Here is an 18,473-nt window from a genome sequence, read left to right as displayed (position 1 = left end):
GCTGAGCTCCCATTGGTGGCTGCTGGAGAGAGGCGGGAGCTGGCGCCAGTAGAGGCTTTCCCTTGTCTACCCCAGGAGCCAGTTAGGGGGAGAGGGCGGGGCTAGAGTAACGGCTGCTCTCGGCATTGGCTGGCGAGCCGCCTGGTATGGTGATTTTCACCAATTACGGGAGAGCTTCCTCCCTTCCCGAGGAGGGTGGCCCAGCCCCTGCTCCCTTATTGGCTAGCGCTGCGCGCCGCCGCTCCGCGACTGGCGGTGGAGCCGAGGCGGGCGGGGCGAAGGCGCAGGGGCGGCCATGACCGAAACTTCGGTGCCCCCTCGGGTGTGACAGTTGAGGCGGGGGCCGGGCCCGGGCCCGGCTGTCGCCTGCGGGCCCCCGGCTCACCCGCCACATGGACGAGGAGGAGCGGAGGCGGAAACTGGAGGCCGGCAGGGCCAAGGTGAGGCGGGGGGTCCCGGCTTGAGAGGCCTGCGTCAGTCCCGGCCTGGCCCTCGGCGCCCCGCGGCGCCCCCGGCCGGGCCTGGCGGGGGGTTGTCTCCTGGAGCCGCCCGCGGTGTCGCCTCTGCCAGCCCCGGGCCTCTCCCCCGCTGTGGGGGCGCCGGCGGGTGTCTCCTCGTTGTGTGACGAGTTCGGTGCTGCCCGGGAGTGCGGGCGGCGGAGCTGGAGCCTGTTTGGGGCTGTCCGGAGGTGAGGGCTGTCCGTCCGGAGGTGAGGGCTGTCCGGAAGTGAGGGTGTCCGGAGGTGAGGGGTGTCCGCCTGGGCAGCGGGGCTCTGCCAGAAACACCCGTGCTGAGCGGTGTGCCCTGAAGGCAGGTTGCCGGGGAGGTTTCCGTGATGACTGCAGAGGTGTATAAACATTATCTTCAGTGAGCAAGGAGCTGCTTAAAGCAGTGCATATATCTTCCCCCAGGCTCCGTTTTTGTTTCTTCTTGGTTTTCCTCATTTTTACCTAGAGGTCGTTGTGGAAATGCTATATTTCCCGCTGAGCAATCCCCCAGAACAGGTGGTGTGTGCTTTACTATTGCCGTGAGGAGCCCGCTTGCCCTCACACCTGCAGGTGGGTTCTTGGAGGGCTGGGCTGGGTTGGCTTGTTCCCGGCCATGCTGTTAGTGAACACTTCACAGGCTCTGAGCAGTTCCATGTCTTCAGGGAGATGTGGCTTGGCAGGACTCTGCAGAGAGCTCCTACAATGCGACTGATGTATGAAAGTGATGCTCTCTTAGTAATTAATGGCAGCCACGAGGGCAACTGTGTTCTTGGTGCATCCTGCACAGCATCGCCAGCTGTTTGAAGGAGGTGATTGTCTCGCTCTGCTCTGCACTGGTGTGGCCTTACCTGGAGCACTGTGTACAGTTCTGGGCACCACAGTATGAAAAAGAGATAAAGCTACCAGAGAGTGTCCAGAGGAGGCTAAAAAGTTGGTGAAGAGTTTGGAGAGGAAGCCGTCTGAGGAGCGGCTGGAGTCACTTGGTTTGTTCGGCTTGGAGGAGACTGAGAGGAGACCTCATTGTGGTTACAGCTTCCTCACAAGGGGAGCAGGAGGGACAGGCGCCAAACTCTTCTCTTTAGCAACCAGTGACAGAACCCAAGGGAATGGCAGGAAGATGTGCCAGGGGAGGTTTAGGTTTGACATCAGGAAAAGGTTCTTCACCCAGAGGGTGCTGGACATTGGAACAGGCTCCCCTGGGAGGTGTCACGGCCCCAAGCCTGACAGTGTTCAAGAAGAGACTGGACAACACCCTCAGACACATGGTGTAAACTGTGGGGTTGTCCTTTGCAGGGACAGGAGTTGGACTTGATGATCCTTGTGGGTCCCTTCCAACTCAGGACATTCTATGATTCTATGAATGTCTGCAACTATGTGATTAGCAATTGGGATGTGTTGACCCTTTTAGATAAAAGCTTCTGCTTTGTTTTGGCAATGATGTTCAAGAAGCTAGTTAGAAATGCTTGATTACTTTTCTTTCAATTCAGTGTTTCTGCTAGTTTTTGAGCTGTTATCATCATATTTCCCTTCTGAGAATCTACGGCTGAATAAGGCTTGCCAGGCTGCAGCTCTTCACTGTTCTCACCATCCCAGTAGGACTGGAATGGGGGACTGTCACTGCAAGGCGATAGCTGAGGCTGCACAGGGCTTTGGGAGGTTTGGATAGATCCAGTCTTTTCATGATGTGCTACAGCCTTTTCAGTCTTGACATCACTCCTGGTGTTTCTGTGCTGGGGGGCTTTAGATTGGATATTAGGAAAATAAGATATTAGGAAAAAATTATTCACAGAAAAGGTTGTCAGGCATTGGAACAGGCTGCCCAGGGCAGTGGTGGAGTCACCATCCCTGGGGGTGTTTAGAGGCATTTAAACGAGGTCCTTAGGGACGTGGTTTAGTGCTGGAGTTAGGTTATGGTTGGACTCAATGATTCCGAGGGTCTCTTCCAACTGAAATGGTTCTGTGATTTTCCCACAGGTGTAGGGCCATGGCCCGTTCTGCAGGGGACCGCTCTGGAAATGTGGCCAGCGCGTTCGGAGGTGGCTTGGAGCTGTTCTGTCTGCCTCAGACCTGCTCAGCAGTCCTCTGTGTTTCTGTTTCAGCTCCCTCATCCCGGTGCTGTGCAGAAGGCAATTAGAGAGGGAGGGGAGCGCAGTTGTGGCTGGAGCTGCTCTGGAGCAGTTTGCTGGTGGGCAGCTCCTCTGTCCCTGGCCTGTCCCACCCAGATGCTGCCATGGTTGCCACACTCCCCACTCAGCAGCTCCTTGAAATGTGCTGTGTGGACACAATCCCTGGTTGGAGAACAATTGTGTGATTAGTTTTTGGACTAATATAGAGAGAGGAGACTTGGAGAACAAGAGGTCTTTAGGCTGAAAAGTTACATTAGCTGTGGCAAGACTTAGGGTATTTCTTTTGTAACCCTTCTCTAAGTGCCATAGCTGTTTCTGGTTGGAAAAATGGGGTCGACTTGCCTTGAATAGGTTATTAATTCACACCTGTTGTACAGCTGTTGTTTGCCTTTGGAAAAAAAAACAAAGTAGGGATTTATATTGCGTTTCAAATTATGTGTGCAGAGCCACTGCTGCATTTATTTTTTTTAACTATGTGCTAAATATCTCTCATCTTACCATTTAGAAAAAATTGTTAGCAGCCCCATCACTGTTGCTATTGTGTGATATCACATATCTGAGAAGAGAGGAAAGGGTTTAGAAAAACAGAGGTAGTAGTAGTGCTTCCTCTGCTTATTAGAATGTCACAGAGATCCATTACTTCTAGCAGATTGTGGGCACAGACAGATGAATGAAAGCAATATGCATTGGGGCACACTAAACACAAAGATGGTATGTTTGGCTTTGGAAGGCAAACATGTGAGCTGCAGATTCCTTACTATACCCACACCCAATTTCTGGCATGTATGGCTGTGTGCTTGATTGTTTAGGTTTTTTTGTATCTTTACTCGTATACCTGGAGTTGTAGAGCTGACTTATGGAACAGATGCATATTGGGCTAATTACTGTAATAAACACACCTTTGGTCTCACTCAGTGTAGTCCTTTCTGTGTTCTTAAGTCCACCGTGGTCTGTGGTTGTGCTGCTGAGTGGATGGGCTACAGGACTGGAACTTGCTTCAGAAACATCTCTGGATAGCTTGTGTTTTGAATGCTTTTATCTAATAGAGCAGTAAGGAAATATGTTTTGGTTTTGTTTTTTTTTTAATTTTCTTTGTGCTGCCCTCTGTGTGAATACAAATGCAATTTTGAAAGGGAAAGATGGCCGTGAGCAGGTACAGTATTTCCTTCCCGTGGTGCAGGCCTACAGCAGTGCAAGGTGATCCCATCTCCACTGGTCCAGAAGTGTTCAGTGTCCATCCACATCGGTTTCCCAGCTCATCTCACCGCATCACTTCGAGGATGCTCCCAGGGGACAGGAGTGCCAGACTGGCTCCATCTTGCAGGGCTCTGTTGTAGCAACCTGACTTGTGGCAACCCATGCGGTCGTACCTGCTGCAGGCTGATAATGACTGAATTTGGAGGTCTGAACTGCTCTGGGGTTTTTGGTTTTCCCCCCTGCTACTCCTTTATCCCTCTAAAATATTACTTTTTGTCTGGCATCCAATTTTAGTCTGCTAAACAGTGACTTGGGATAGGAATAAAATGTGATTGTTTTCCTCCTTAAACCATTACTTGAATTATTATTTTCCATATAAGAATAAAAGCTCCTTTATTGAAATGCATTTAAGTCATCGCCTAATAACAAGTCCAACTCTTACATTAATTGGAAATTGTAATGATTTGGCAACTAAATACTGACTATATCAGAGACTTCAGATTTGCAATTTTAATAAAGGTAATACTGGTAGCCAAGTTAGTAATTGAGAAACAGAACAAACCTAAGTTTTTGGTGCTGCTTTTATTTTCTTGTTTTATGTTGTATTTTTTTTTTCCACCTCATGTTAGCCAGTGTGCATGGTGACCATCTCTGCCATTGCAGACCTCTATGTGCCAAACCTCATGTGTGGGAGGTTTCTACTGTTCCTGCATTTTACATGGTAGGAGCACAAAAAGGAGCGTGTGCTTTTTTCAGGAAGTTTTCCTGCTTTGTCAGTTTAAGGAAGCTTTAAATAATGTTTCTGGGTTTTGTCTGAGAGCACTCATGCTTGTGTTTACCGTATCTAAGAGGTGGAATAAGGTTTATTTGGACAACCTGTTTCTATGTGGTGCTGCTGTGTTTTTCTGCTCTGTTCCATTTGCTATGAGTATTCTTTTGGTACTAATTTCTGAAGCACGTAAAGCAGTAAGTAAAGGAGTAAATTATGTGAGAGGTGGGCTGGGGGGAGCTGAACAGGTCTATGTGTGCTGTAGTTTTCCTGTCGTCTGGTGCGTGCTGCTGGTATCAGCCGGTTCACAATAATGTGGTGGAAAGATGTCAGCATGGCAGGTAATCAGGGATGGGGATGACACAGGGACCACGCGACAAAACCTGACAAGCTTATTCTTTTAGTTCTGGGATCCTGGTGCGGTGCTGGCCGTACCAATACAGAGGTCCCTTGTGGTGTGGCTTGGAACCGACTGGTCCTGGTGAAATGAGGCTGTATTGTGGTACCTGCAGAAGGGACGGGTGTGCTGTACGGAGAGCTGCTTTGAGTGCTGCGGTGGATGGTGCTGCTGGTGTTCCTGTGGTGTGCGATGTCTTGGCTGGAAGTGAAGCTTTTGTCTTGGCACGTGCTGCTGGAAAGTGAACGGAGAATTGGGCCCTGCGCAATGGGATCTCACTGGGATGGGGGAAATTGGCATTACACATTTTCTTCGTATTCACACACACCACTGCACGTCTGATGATACTCTTATAATGGCACTTCAAATCATGTAGCTGATCAAAGGCTTTGGAAACCTGGTATCACCCTAAATAAACCTTTTCCCCATCCAGTGATTCCATAAATCTGGAGTGTGTTTAACTCCAGATGCTTTCATGGACCAACAAGTCTGGTAGTTCCATAAAATTTTGGGGTAGTTGGATATTTTGATATGATATATATTATGTTTTCATAGGTTTAATATGTATGAATGGGACAAAATAAGTTGTTTTTTCTTTGGGCCATGCATGTGAAAATTCATATTCATTTAGATGTTCAGTCATGGCAAGTCTTGGTATTCTAATATCAAATACTTGGTCTCCCTCCATGAAATCATTAACTGCTCTCTATGATGGCCACACTCTCTGCCTTTCTCATCTTTTGTGATTGTTTTACTCCTATTTTCTTTTTTTTAATTTTCCTGCTTCAGCAGTTCCTGTACTTTCCATTTTTCTGCAAGTTGCCTCCTGTCCCTTTTCCCCCTGTTATAAGGTTAATTAGTGCAATAGCTATTTTTGACCTATATTGCCATCTGTAGGTGCTGGAGTTAACACCTGATTTTAGCAAATAATATGTGTGTCTTGCTACAGCTTTATTTACTGGTCTGTTCCTTTTACTTATGAAAGGCAAGAGGGCACCTGGGCATCTTTGTTCGATCTGCATTCAGTCTTAATAACTATGGAAACTACAGAACCTAATCTTAAAAATAAGCTATTTGTACGTAAACATCTTAACTGCAGGTAAGAAACTGATTGTCTTTCTGCAAATACACCTTTTGAACAGGTGTATCAGGGTAGCAGGTGTGTAACTGTGTATCTGTTGAATAGCAAAGCTGTCAGGTACAAGTTGCTGTGAGGACATGGGTGTAAGGAGAAGGGACTGGCCTAAATCAGTTTCACAAACTGAATGAAAAGAAACAGACAAGATTTTTCCACAAGGTGGCAGTTTTACAGGAAAACCAAGCTGTAAGGCAGTGGATTCTGGTATATGTTGCAGGTAGAACTTATATTTACATCTATTTTATCTCGTCACAAGGATATATTAACAGTGCACTTGATAACCTATGGTTGTAACCTTGGCGAAGGCTTTTTCCTTATGAGAAGGATGTCAGGATTTATGCGGCGAGAGAGATGTTACTTGGAAATACTGCCTGGAGTTGAAAATACGATAATCCTTTTTAAGCTGTTTAAGGTGCTAAGGAAACTTGGGTAATACATTGTCAGTGACATTCTTTACAAGTCCCTGGTGCTTCACAGAGCTGTGATAGTGTGATAAAGTAGAGCATCTGAATCTTCAACAGAAGAAATTAAAATGACCTGGCTTAATTGATTTTCTATTTATGTACTCTAGGCTGCTTTCTGGCTAGGAAGTTTTGCTGTGTTCTTTTAAGGGGGTGGCAGAAAAGGAGCACGAGGATTCACTTCCGTTAATTTTAGTCTTAAAGCTTACGCTGGCAAAGATCTGTTTAGCTACTTTTCTAGGGGGTTATTGTTTTTGCTCGTCTTGCAGAAAGACTGCTCAATTATTATTTTTTTCCTAATGATTCTAGTATATTAACAACTTATTCCTTTACTAATCTGTCTTGCTGTAATTCTGGATTCTCATTGACACATAAAGTTTCACGGAGTAAAATTTGATTCTTGTATTGTAACGAATCTCTAGCACTGGTGTGAGATTTCGTGCTTAATTGCACAGTTATCCAGTATGTTCTGAATGTGTAGAAAGTAGGAAGATAAAGCAGTTTTTCTGCAGATGTATATACCTTATCGAGATAGGATCTTTGTTACCCATGAGTGTGTTAATCTTGTGGTCCTGCTACCTTTTCCTCACTTACCTCTCCTTCTACCTCTTCCAATCTTTCCTGCACAGTTTGCTTACTACAGACAGCGAAAAACAAAAAGTGACGTCGCGCAGTCGCAGAAAAAGACGGCGAAGAGGAAGAGCTCGTCTGTCCACACGCATGACGTTCCGAAGGAAGAACACGCTCTAGCGGCCCGAGGGCTTGGTAAGGGTATGGAGAGGAAGGATGAAGCCACCAACATCCTAGAGACAACAACAGAGGTAAATCTTAGTTATTTCTTGTGTTTCACTTCACTGTTTGCAGATAACAAGTATTCCAGGTGATTGTTTTATTTAATTGGGTATTAGCCGTCTGTCGCTGGCAACGAGCTACCATTGAGAAGTAAGGAAAGGGATGGATTTTCACTCGTAATAATTAACTATCTTACAAAGTGATGTAAATAACTGAGGAAAAAACACCTCCATTATATGGGCTGGGCAGCTGGTATTGTCTCTAAAATTAAAGTCTTTCACTGCCTTGAGCTTCTCTTTGGGCAAAGTTCTGGTTGTGTGGCTGTGACTCCATGAAATGGCAAATCCAGACCGAGAGGTGCAGCAATGAGCAAAGCTACCAGGGCCTTGTAATGCACAGTATTCGTTTGGTTTTGTATCACTTTGCGGGCTCACATGTGCTTAATGTTTTCTGAGAAAACATAATTTGCTCCAGCATGCTCTCAGTAGCCATTGTAAAACCAGCATAGATGTTAGGTTCTCTAACAAATTTATTTAAAATGTGTCTCAGCTTGTGCATGCCGTATTTCGGTATGTTTGTACTCATGATCCTCTAGAGGTAGCTGTGTAGTCATGTCAGGAAACATATAACCAGCTTCAGATATAGCCTGAGATTACCAGACATCTGCTAATAGGTGTACTTATCTGCCTGAATTTAGCACTTACTTTCTTGCTTCAGCTCAAAAGCAAGATTTTTATCTTTCTATCAGCTGTGGATTACAGTCGTGTGACGCTTTCTCTCTTTTCCTGCCTCATAATGAAAATAGGCAAAACATAGTTTTGAACAATTTTTTTAATAGGAATCCAACTTGCTTCTGAAGTGGTTGGCTGATGCTTTCACAAGCCTCAGAAGCCACAAGGTGACCCTTTGGCTGCAACAAGCTATGTCTGTATCAGTCCGGGAGTTTGTTAAGAAAGTAGTTTCCCAGTGCATTTCAGCATGTTGTCTGTGCAAAAATTGGGGACAAAAAAACCCCAAACCAAACAATAACAGACAAAAAACCCCCCAAACCAACAAGACCAACAAATCACTTACTACTTTTAAATGGCTTCTGTCAAAATAGCTGGTTTGCAAAGCAAATGGAATTGCTTTCCAAGTGATGTGGAGAGGGCACCAGTATTCACTGGAAACTACTTTGTGCAAATTCAAAATACAGGGAGGGTTATGGGCTGCCTTTTATAAATGGTGCTACACTCATCTTTGTCTTGTTGTGAATTTATTGAGAGGTAAATATATTTCAAAATACTTTTTTAGCTACATTAAGTGGAAGTGTTAGAAATAGTACTGCTTTCATAATTGCTTGAATGATTTTTAGCATGTTTGCTAAATGATCTCCAGTCAGTTGCTTTATTAATATTTAGTAGTAGATTAAAGAATGCTCAACTATATTTGCAAGCCACAGAAGCAGAAGATAAAACATTGAATCCCAATGGTAAGGCATAGCCCTACATTTCTGAATACACTTTAATTTTTTTGTATGTGTTTATTCCGTTCATTTGACCATGGATGACCAGTTGAGTTTAGCATTAAAGTCAGTCTCTTACAATATGAACTTTTCTGGGTCATGTGCTTATGGTGTTTCCAAAATCATTCTGCTTTTCTTTGTATATCTTTAAAATGACAGTGATTTAATGTTTGTTTTATTTGTTTACTTACCAGGGGAGTGCTGACTTGTCCAGCTGGGATGTACCAGATGATCATGCAGCTCAAGTAAGTGTGAAATAAGGTATATTTAGTAAAAGATGCTGATATATATGTGAAAGAAGAGTATGATAATTGATTACTAATATGTTTCATTATTGAGCATTGTTATCAAATGTGATAAACGTGATGTGATTTCACTATTTTACAGTCTAAACCAAGTACTTAACATGTACAGGTTGCAAAATTGATTCCTAAGGGAATTGGTTTTAGTGAAATCACAGACCTTGCTCAGAGAAATTTGAATAATGTTTTTAATTGAAAATTAGGTTTATTCTTTAATTGTTTCATACATTAAAACCAGAAAGTATTTAAAATAAAATACAGGATACTGTCTCCTCTGTGAGAATTGTAACAATGTTGTTCCTAAGAAACCACAGGATTGGTTGGAGCAGCTTTACACAAGGGTACTTTGGATGTTATTTTTTCTGTTAAAGGCCACAGAAACTCAGAGTATGTTGAATATTTATCTGCAATAGCTGCTTACATTTGAATTTAACTTCAAGAACTTTACATTATTATTTTTCCTATGGGTGGACTGTTCTCCAGTCAGCACAAAGCTGTTTTAAATGTTGGTAGTATACACCACCCCCACCCCCCAACTTGTAAGCTGGAGTGTGTTTTACATCCCAACGTGTCAAAATGTCACTTTGCCGCAACTTGGTGCTATAGAATCACAATGTTCTTCTCCCTAATTTATTTTTGTGCCTTAAAGTATCATATGAAAATATATTATCCATGAAAATATTTTATTTGAAGTTTTTAAGAATTAAGGACTATATGTACAATGTTTCTATTAAATACCAAGTCCCAACGTTGAGTTACTTTTGCACTAGAATTTGCCTGTATTTGGAGTAATCACAGACCAGAAATGGTGGATTGTTTTGGTGAATAAATACTTTTTTGTTTGTTTGTTTCTTTTCTGAAGAAAGTTACAATCAATTCTGCTGCAGAATACAGTGAGCTTGATGCTAAGATGTGTCAGGCGAGAATAGCTGAGCTAGAGAACAAACTTGTGGAGAAGCAGGAGGCCGTGGACAAGCTCACCGCACAGATGGACGAGCTGCACGAACAACTTACCCAGCACAGCGACTCCATGCACCTTCAGGTATCTTTCGCAGAATTAGATAATGGGGATAATACTGCTTTATTATTTTGAGGTGAAACTCAAAATTAGTGTTGTTTTTTCAGTTGAAAAATTATTTCACTTTGCTAACGTGTGCTGTGAAATGCGCTGCTGAGGTTTTCCATTCACCAGTGTTCAGGACTTTGTATTACTTGAATCAAGTAAAATAGATTTGAAATGCTTCTATTTTTAGAGAGTTTTTTTGTGAAATACGGAGTTAAATTCTCCTGCTGAGAAATGGTTAGACACTTGCTACTATTTTTATTGATAAATGTGCTTGCTATATTGAGGAGTGGGCCTTTCTAGAGAGAACCTGCAAGAAACACAAAGGTAAGTATAGTTAATCCTACATTTGAGGTAGGGGCTCAATGTAAAAACATAGAACTTACATATTTTTAAAGTCAGTATTTATAAAAATATATATTATATATCGAGGTCAAGCTGAAAGCTGATGCAAAAACCCCGCCAAGTAGTTTTCAACGTGCTGAAAAGAGAGTGCTTACTGAAATGTCGATGTTTCTGTGGGGATATCTCCTTTTCAGACATTCTCCTGGGATGGCAGACACCACCACCCCGATGGCTTTTCCCCCAGAGATCACTCCTGCTTCTTGAATATTTGGAAATACTTGTGGCTTTTAGAATGTTGGGTAAATGATGAAGTAGGATAATTTAAGCTTTATTTAAACTGAGGTGTACCTTTCCCAAAATATTAAAAAAACCCCATACTTTAAATAGTCTTTCCCTTGCATTTATATGCAAGGGTAAAGTACTGAGTGCTTCTGAACAATAGCAACTTCCCCCTTGACATGTTGTTTTTCTCCTTTTAGGACAGGGAAACAAAGATGTTTCCTGTTGGTGAGAAAAAAATTGGAAAGGTTAATGTGATTAACATAAAGTAGGATTAATGTATCCCATCTCGTTAGCTTTCTCTCACATGGCTGAAAAGAAGAGCTGACAGATAGGAAACAATTTAAGGGGTACTAAATATTCATTATATCCTGTAGAAAACTTGATGCTTTTACATCAATGAGAGCTATGGTTTTTTTAAGTAAAAATATTTGTTTCGTTAGGGGTATCATAGCATTTGTTTAAGAAGCCACTTTTGATTAGGTTTGTCATCTCTTTGAGATCAGTATAAGATTTCTCTTTCATCACCATTGTGTTTGAACGCAAACGTTTCTGGTCCTTTGGTGCATGTTTGTTAAAACTGAAGTGTAACTATAGACTCTAACAGCTTTGCTTTAAGAAAACTCACTGGGATCTTAATATGTGAAGAATATTTTAATTTTAAAAGCCTACTTCTTGTGGTTCATGTAGGAAACTACTGTTCAAGAGCAGAACGAGGTGATCAGAAAGCTGACAAGCTGCCTTCAGCAGGCCAAGGAGGATCGGGATGACCTGCAGGAAGAGGCTTCCCGTGTGGCTGGTCAGATCCATGACATCCAACTTCAGCTGCACCAGGTGTGCCTCTCCTCCAGGTTTTGTTTCCTTATGAAATATGAATCTAAAAACATATTGAGCTTGTCACGTAGCTCTTCAGTTTGCAATGCAGCAGTGAAAATTATTTTGGAGCGAGGCAGCTTTTAGGCAGAAGACTGGGAGACGTCCTTATGCTTTCCACTGAATTGTGTAATGTTTGGGAGATCATTACACTTTTTTGTCCATCAGTTTATCCCTTGTTAGGGAATTTTCCCCAGTATTGCCAGTGGTTTGGGAGCTATACAGAGCAATCGCTGTAATGGTATGGGCTTGTGTGTGATCAGTTTTCCCTGCCTTTGCCAAATGAAGCACTGAATATATTCATGGACAACTGTAACAGCTCCGCTGTTATATAAAAACTTGCTGTGTTGAGCTAATGTGACTTGGCTCAAAGGAGGAGATTTAAAATAACCTGAAGATGGTTGATGTAGCCCCTGTGACACACAGGAGCTGCTTCTGTGCATCACGTTCATCATGGATCTAATCTCTGGATAATGAGATATACTACAGCCTTCCATCTACTTAAAAAACATTTTGAAAAAATACTTAATTTTTTTGGTGATGCTCAGTGCTTTAGTGGGTGTTCTCTCTGAAAACCTGTATAGTTATTGTCTCAGCCTTGTAGTATATGCCAAAGAGTAATATTTATGTATACTTACCATTTCAGCTTTTAGACATGAATTGTGCTAGGAGAGATTACATGTCTTAAATATATAGCTAGGAAGGGGGTTTAAAAATATTAAAAATAAAAACTGGGACTTAGTGAAGTCCAGTGATTATCTTGAAGGAGTTGCTTATGCCCTGCAAAATAAATCCTCTGCTAAATGAAATTCTAACTTTGGAAAAGAACAAAAAATACTGAAATTCTGACTGCTGTTGACAAAATATGAGGAAATAGTGGAAATCACTCTACAGATGGTGGTTGGGATTTACTCCATAAGTTATTGAAAAACAACGGATAAAGCCTCTAAACCGCACCTCAGGCATATTCTAAACAAGACCCATAATAATGATGCAAGTTGCTTGTGGAATCATGTCAACTTTGATAACAGATTGAAGTACTAATACTGTCTTAAATATTATCTTCTTGGTTTTAGCGAAGTCTTTAAAAAACATTTTAGAAAGTGAATAAAACACTTTTTATTTTACCCCCCATAGGGGTAAATGTTTTATTTTCATTTGGAGGGAGATGGAACAAAGCCATTAGTGTTGAGCTGTAAATCCTTTGCAGAGGAGACTGGTTTGTTCATTGTCCTCTTACCAGTATGTCCAGTCCGTTGGAAGCCTTGCTTTGCTTTAGGGGCTTCATAGAGATGAATTATCTAGCGTTTATATCTTTACAGTAAGCAATAGTATCTAAAACATGACAAGAATTATCCAGCTTCAGGGAGATTCTTATTCCTTGAGAATGAAAGAGTAGGGTAAATCTGTAGTAAATGAATACTGTATATTTTATGCATACAGTGAAACGTGTGTCTGAGTTATTCCGACATAAACTTTCTTTTGAGCCTGAGTACCTTTATGTGTTCAGGTTAATGAGATGCTGAGGAGTAAAAACCCTGGGAAAAACGAAATACTAGAAGCTCAGCAGCAGATGTCCTTGTTTCAGAACCGTCTCAAAGAGCAAAACACACATTTGGAGATGCTGCGTCAGAAAGTGCATGACCTAGAAGTACAGCTTGAGTCTTCTCAAAAGGTAAAAACTATTTATAGTGCCTTTATAATTTGAGTTCTAGGTAGTCAAAATTTGTTACAACTGTGCAAGCCGAGGTACTTTTTTTTTGGAGGAAGACCCTGCAATGAACATTTATTTGTGCATGAGGCAACATTGATGCTTTGGGCCTGATATTACATTTTAGTATGTTCTTCTGAAGTTGATGATATCCAGCCGAGGCAAAATAGCTGTTTAAGATTTAAGATTTTTTTCTTTTTTTGTATGAAATAAGGATTCAGTTCTGGTTCTTCAAAATTTGCTTATTTGTTAAAATTACTCCAGCGGTTTCTGTTGCAGTAGGGTTAGTCTTTAACTCTGTCACTAAATTGCTGTGTAAGAAGTTCCCGTCCTGGTGTTTGTTGAGCTGAGGCAAATGGGAACATAAGTGACAGAGGTTTGCAGGGGGGGAAAGTTGCTGGACGTGCTGTGTAAGCCTATAACAATACCATTGTGTGAACTCGAAACACCTAGGAACCAAAAGTTAACTGTATCTGTAGTCATTTCAGTCTTGGATACCAAACAATGTGCAAAGCTTATGTGGGAATATTTTGATATAATCATTCCAGGAACAAGCATTATGAATAAAGAAACTCAGTTCAAGTTAAAAACACATAGCAGGTTTTTTTTAATAACATGTATTTCCAATTTGGTGATAACTCTCACCTGCCGTAGTGGCAGCATGGTCATTGCGATTACTAATATATATTAAAGGAACAGCTTAAAAGGTCTGGTTTCATTTAATCATGTAACCAGCGATGCCATAGGTAGAAGCCTTAAACTTATAAGTGAGTCCAAATTTGACATGGCTGTTTGGTGGTTTCTCTGTGCAAATGGATGTGTGATGGAGAGGGGTCCGTAGCTTTGTTTTTTTCTAAATTGAAATACCTAAAGTTTGAGAAAGCCACGATCTTCCTTCTTTATGGAGTCAGTGGCATATCATTTGTTATTGCTCGGACAATTTGATATTTATTACTGTATTTGAAGAGTGGTTCAGTGGTACTTTCCACTCTCAAGGATGTGTTTAAAAATCCTGTTGACTAAGCCAGTGATACACCCTGTACTTAATGGAAAATGATCTTTGTGAAGATACATTAAAAGCACAAGCCTTAAGGAAATTTAAACCATGTCATATTTCTACGGTTTATTTTGTATGTACTATTTTATTTTTAAGAATACCAAAGATAAAGAAAATCTGCTTGCCCAAATGGAAGAGGATATGAAAGATAAAATGCAACAGCTGCACAAAAGCATAGGAGAAAAAGAACAACATATTAAAAGTCTTCAAGATCTACTAACATCAGAAAGATTTAGCTTGTCTATACTACAACATACCCTTTCCCTCCGGGACTCAGAAATCACAGAATTAAAAAATGAAATAGCTTTATCCAAAAAGAAAGAACAGCAACGTATTGAAGAACTGAAAATCAGTCATGAAAAAGATATTTGCAGACAGCTGGAGAACTTGAAGGCTGAGCTGGAGAAATGCTACAGAAGAGAGATTGCAGAAGCCAGGCAGGTATATGAAGAAGAAGTTATTTTAAAATATAAGAATGAACTCGAACAGTTAAAAAGAGAACTCTGTTCTCTGAATTCTGAAGAACACGTTCAGAATTTGAATGGCATAATAATTAACTTAAATAATAGTCTTTGTGAGTCTGAAATTAATAAAGAAAATTTGAGAAAGAAACTTGAAAATCAACAGGAAGACTTCCAAAGAGAAAAATCTGAAATTGAAACTAAATACAAGGATTTAATTGATGGCCTTAAGTCTCAGCTTTCTGATGCACAAGAGCAGGTCAAGGAAGCCCAACGATATAAACAAGAAAAAGAATCCTTGAATGAAGAGATTCAGAAACTGAATTATTTCATCCAGGAATTAAATGAAAAGCGACTTTATGAGGCTGAAAAGGGTATAGATGTAAGGCAGAAGCATGATGAAAACCAGTTTTTACCACAAGTGTCGCAGTTGCAGAGAGCAGAGCTTGAGGAGATATGGAATAAACCGCAGCAGTTGAAGGGAGATGAGGTAGTTTGTGAAGAACTAGAGTTCCAGCGTCACTTGGGAGCAGAGTCCTCAAGGAATCAATTAGAAGAAATTAAGAATTCAAAGATCGCGGAGAATAATGCAAGTAATGAAGGAGATAACCTGTCTGAAGGACGCTTGTCAGAAGCAGGGCTTTTCAGTGGTGATGAAGGCATATTGGCTAAATATCTCATCTCCACGGACAGACCAGAAGAGTCATTTGTGTCCAGCACTTCTGAAGGTTGTGCCATCGAAGAAGGCAGATGCAGTATGTATGGGTTAGACAGTAGTGTGCTTCTAGAACCCAGCAGAGATTTTGTAACTGCCCCATTAAGCTTTGGCCTCGATGAGGAAACACATCCTGGCAGTTTGGCTCAAGAGACTTTTGGAGAGACCGAGGTGGGAGCAGAGGCCTTTGTTTCGTTTTTGTCAGATAATTCTCTGCAGCAAAACAGAATAAGTGACCACAGTGAGGTAAAGGACGATGAGACAAGTTCTTTAGTAGAGAGATGTGTGCAGCTGACTGAGCAGCTCCATGAGAAGGAGTCAGCCTTGAAGAAGTCTTGTCAGGAGACCCAAGAAGCTCTTGGAAAATGGGAAGAAGTAACATATGAGCTCTCTCGCATACGTGTGGAACTGGATGAGGAGCGTGAAGCGCGGGTCCAGTGTGAAAGAGAACTTCTTCAACAAAGAGAAAAGGAGAAAGAACTTGAAAATAGAATAATGTCTTTAGTAAAGCAGCAGGGTGAGGATGGAGCTGTAGAGCCTTCAAGACAGGTGTCAGAATCCTCTCCCTGGCAAGAAATGGTAAAAGAGCTGCAGGAGGAAAGAGAAATGTTGATGGTGCAGCTGCGAACTCAGGAGCAATTAGTGAAAGACGTTCAAGAGCAGAAAACAGCTTCTGATTCTGTAACAAGTGAAGTGCAGTGTCTGTTTGGACGTCAGTTAGCTGCTTTACAAAGTCAGCGGGACCAAATGCAAAGCCAGCTTGATGCTCAGAAGGCTAAAAACCAGACGATAGCAGAGCTGCTTGGTCAGAAAACTGTATCTGAAGAGACGCTTGTAAAGGAACGAGAGCTGCTCAAAGCTGAAATCAATAATAAAGAACAAAATTTAGAACTCTTATTGAAGGAAAAAACTGCCTTAGGAGAAAGATTATTTCATGTGGAGCAGGAACTAGTTAAAGCAGAAAAAGCACTAGCAGAGAATGCTGGCATCATTGAGCATCTTGAGAAAAACATACATGAACTTAATGCTGAAGTGAAAAACCTCAAGGAAATACAGGAGTGTGAAAGACTGGAATACAAGGACAGGTTAAACCTCAGCAACCTAGAAATTCAAAAACTTAGTGCTGAAATAAAGACAAAGTGTACTGAGTACAATGAGAAAAAAAGCCAGCTGACCGAAGAAGTTGCCCATTGGAAGAAGGTTCATTTGGAGCTTGAGACTCGCTTGCAAGAGTCCGTCCAGTCTGCACAAGCCGCGCAGGAGGCCCAGTCCGAGATAGTGAAACGTTACAAGGAAGAAATCCAAAAAATGGAGGCTCAGCACCTTGCCGAATTAACTAAAGTGAGTTTGACACATAAGAAAGAGGTAGGAAACCCCCGATAACAGTCTTGGGATTTCAGAATGCTTAAGGTAGTCATTGCAAATATTTGTGTACCTGTTTTCAGATAGAAGAATTAAATGCTGAAGTAAAAGATAAAACAGAAAAGCAGCGGAAGTTGGAGGAAGAAAGGAAGGAACAGATTGCTTTAATTAAAAAGGTAAACGCTGCAGTGGGGTTCATGTCAGAAAAATAAACTTATTTTGTGGTGTTCGTCATTTAAGCTTTATAAACATCTTAGAGATGCAAAAATCTATCGATTGTTTTTTCCATGACGTCTTTGGTTTGTGTTCAGGAGGAGGGAGAATTCTGGCTCAATAATTTATTAGGGGGGTGACTAGACATACTTTGAGGAAAGCTCTTTATCTGAGTGTTCTCTGCAGGTACACGAACGAGAGCACGATCGCGAAATCTCTGAACTAGTTACTAAACATGAAGAGGAAATGGAGAAGCTCCGTGCTGAGCTAAATAAAGAACAGAAGCAGCTGGTGGATGAACTTCGGCAGCAAATGGCAGCCGCACACAAAGCAGAGATTGAGCAGGCTCAGCTCCAATCGCAGGTAAAATAGACACGCACGCTAATTACTGTAGCGGTTACCTTGATTTTTGTGCATATAATGTGTGCTGGTGTATGTAGTGCTGCAAATGAAGAGTTAGGAGTGTACCTTTGGTGGGTGGTAATAGCGATATTTTTACTATGTTTTTCCAGGATCCTCACTGCAATTACATTGTAACATTGATTCTGAAGAAAACTGGATGGTTAAATTGATGGGTTAAAAAAACAATTCAAAAACAAACAAAAAAACCCAAATGAACAATTTTGTAACTTTTCTTGTCTTTAACAGAGAAATTTATAAAAAAATACTAAACTGCTCCCACTTTTAAATTATCCCGCTAATGTAATTAGAAATGCCTTTGTGCTAAACTTATGTAAACCTGAGTTTTTCTCTAAATATTTACTGGGTTTTTGAACACTTCAGCTAAAGCAAAGTGAAAATGGAAAAAATACACCTATTGTTAGGTCTAATTACAAGACACTGATGTACTGTTTAGTTTATTTAAGAACTGAAAAGTTTGGTCTCTTTTAGCTGCTATTTCTAACTGTTGGGTATTCCTCACTTTTGGGTTTTTTTTTTAATGAGGCATGGGGAATTTGTTTTCTGCTTTTCCAATAACACTTGAGAATTTTGCTTTTTAACAAATTATAACCAACAGCAAATCTGAAGCATTTTTTTAATAGACAGCAAAAGTTTGTGGTGAGTTTTTTTGTTCCTCTCTGGCGTTGCAAGGAAGTGGATGGATTCAAGGTATTTGCTTGGAGATGGAGTTTAGAGGCATGTACATGAATATGTGTTTTGAATCCCATTGTAACAAGTCTCAGCCTATCTTCAGGGTTCTGCCCCTGCCATGAAGAAAC

General features: G+C 41.4%; 1 protein-coding gene across 1 annotated transcript in view; it reads left to right on the top strand.

Moving 5' to 3' along the window:
• Positions 1-283: 283 nt before the first annotated feature.
• The window catches only part of PCNT (pericentrin), an 86,161-nt gene continuing 67,971 nt past the window's right edge, over positions 284-18,473 (top strand). The window contains exons 1-9 of the mRNA XM_080346363.1: positions 284-440; positions 7,206-7,397; positions 9,067-9,117; positions 10,037-10,216; positions 11,552-11,695; positions 13,245-13,409; positions 14,599-17,043; positions 17,124-17,216; positions 17,440-17,616. Coding sequence (XP_080202489.1) covers positions 393-440; positions 7,206-7,397; positions 9,067-9,117; positions 10,037-10,216; positions 11,552-11,695; positions 13,245-13,409; positions 14,599-17,043; positions 17,124-17,216; positions 17,440-17,616 — 3,495 coding nt within the window. The 5' untranslated portion in view covers positions 284-392. The remainder of the gene's footprint in view (positions 441-7,205; positions 7,398-9,066; positions 9,118-10,036; positions 10,217-11,551; positions 11,696-13,244; positions 13,410-14,598; positions 17,044-17,123; positions 17,217-17,439; positions 17,617-18,473) is intronic.

This window comes from Nesoenas mayeri (genome assembly GCF_963082525.1).
Source record: "Nesoenas mayeri genome assembly, chromosome: 6".
Taxonomy (NCBI): Eukaryota; Metazoa; Chordata; class Aves; order Columbiformes; family Columbidae; genus Nesoenas; species Nesoenas mayeri.
Note: the sequence above shows the minus strand (reverse complement) of the source record. Positions and strands in the feature narration are given on the sequence as shown.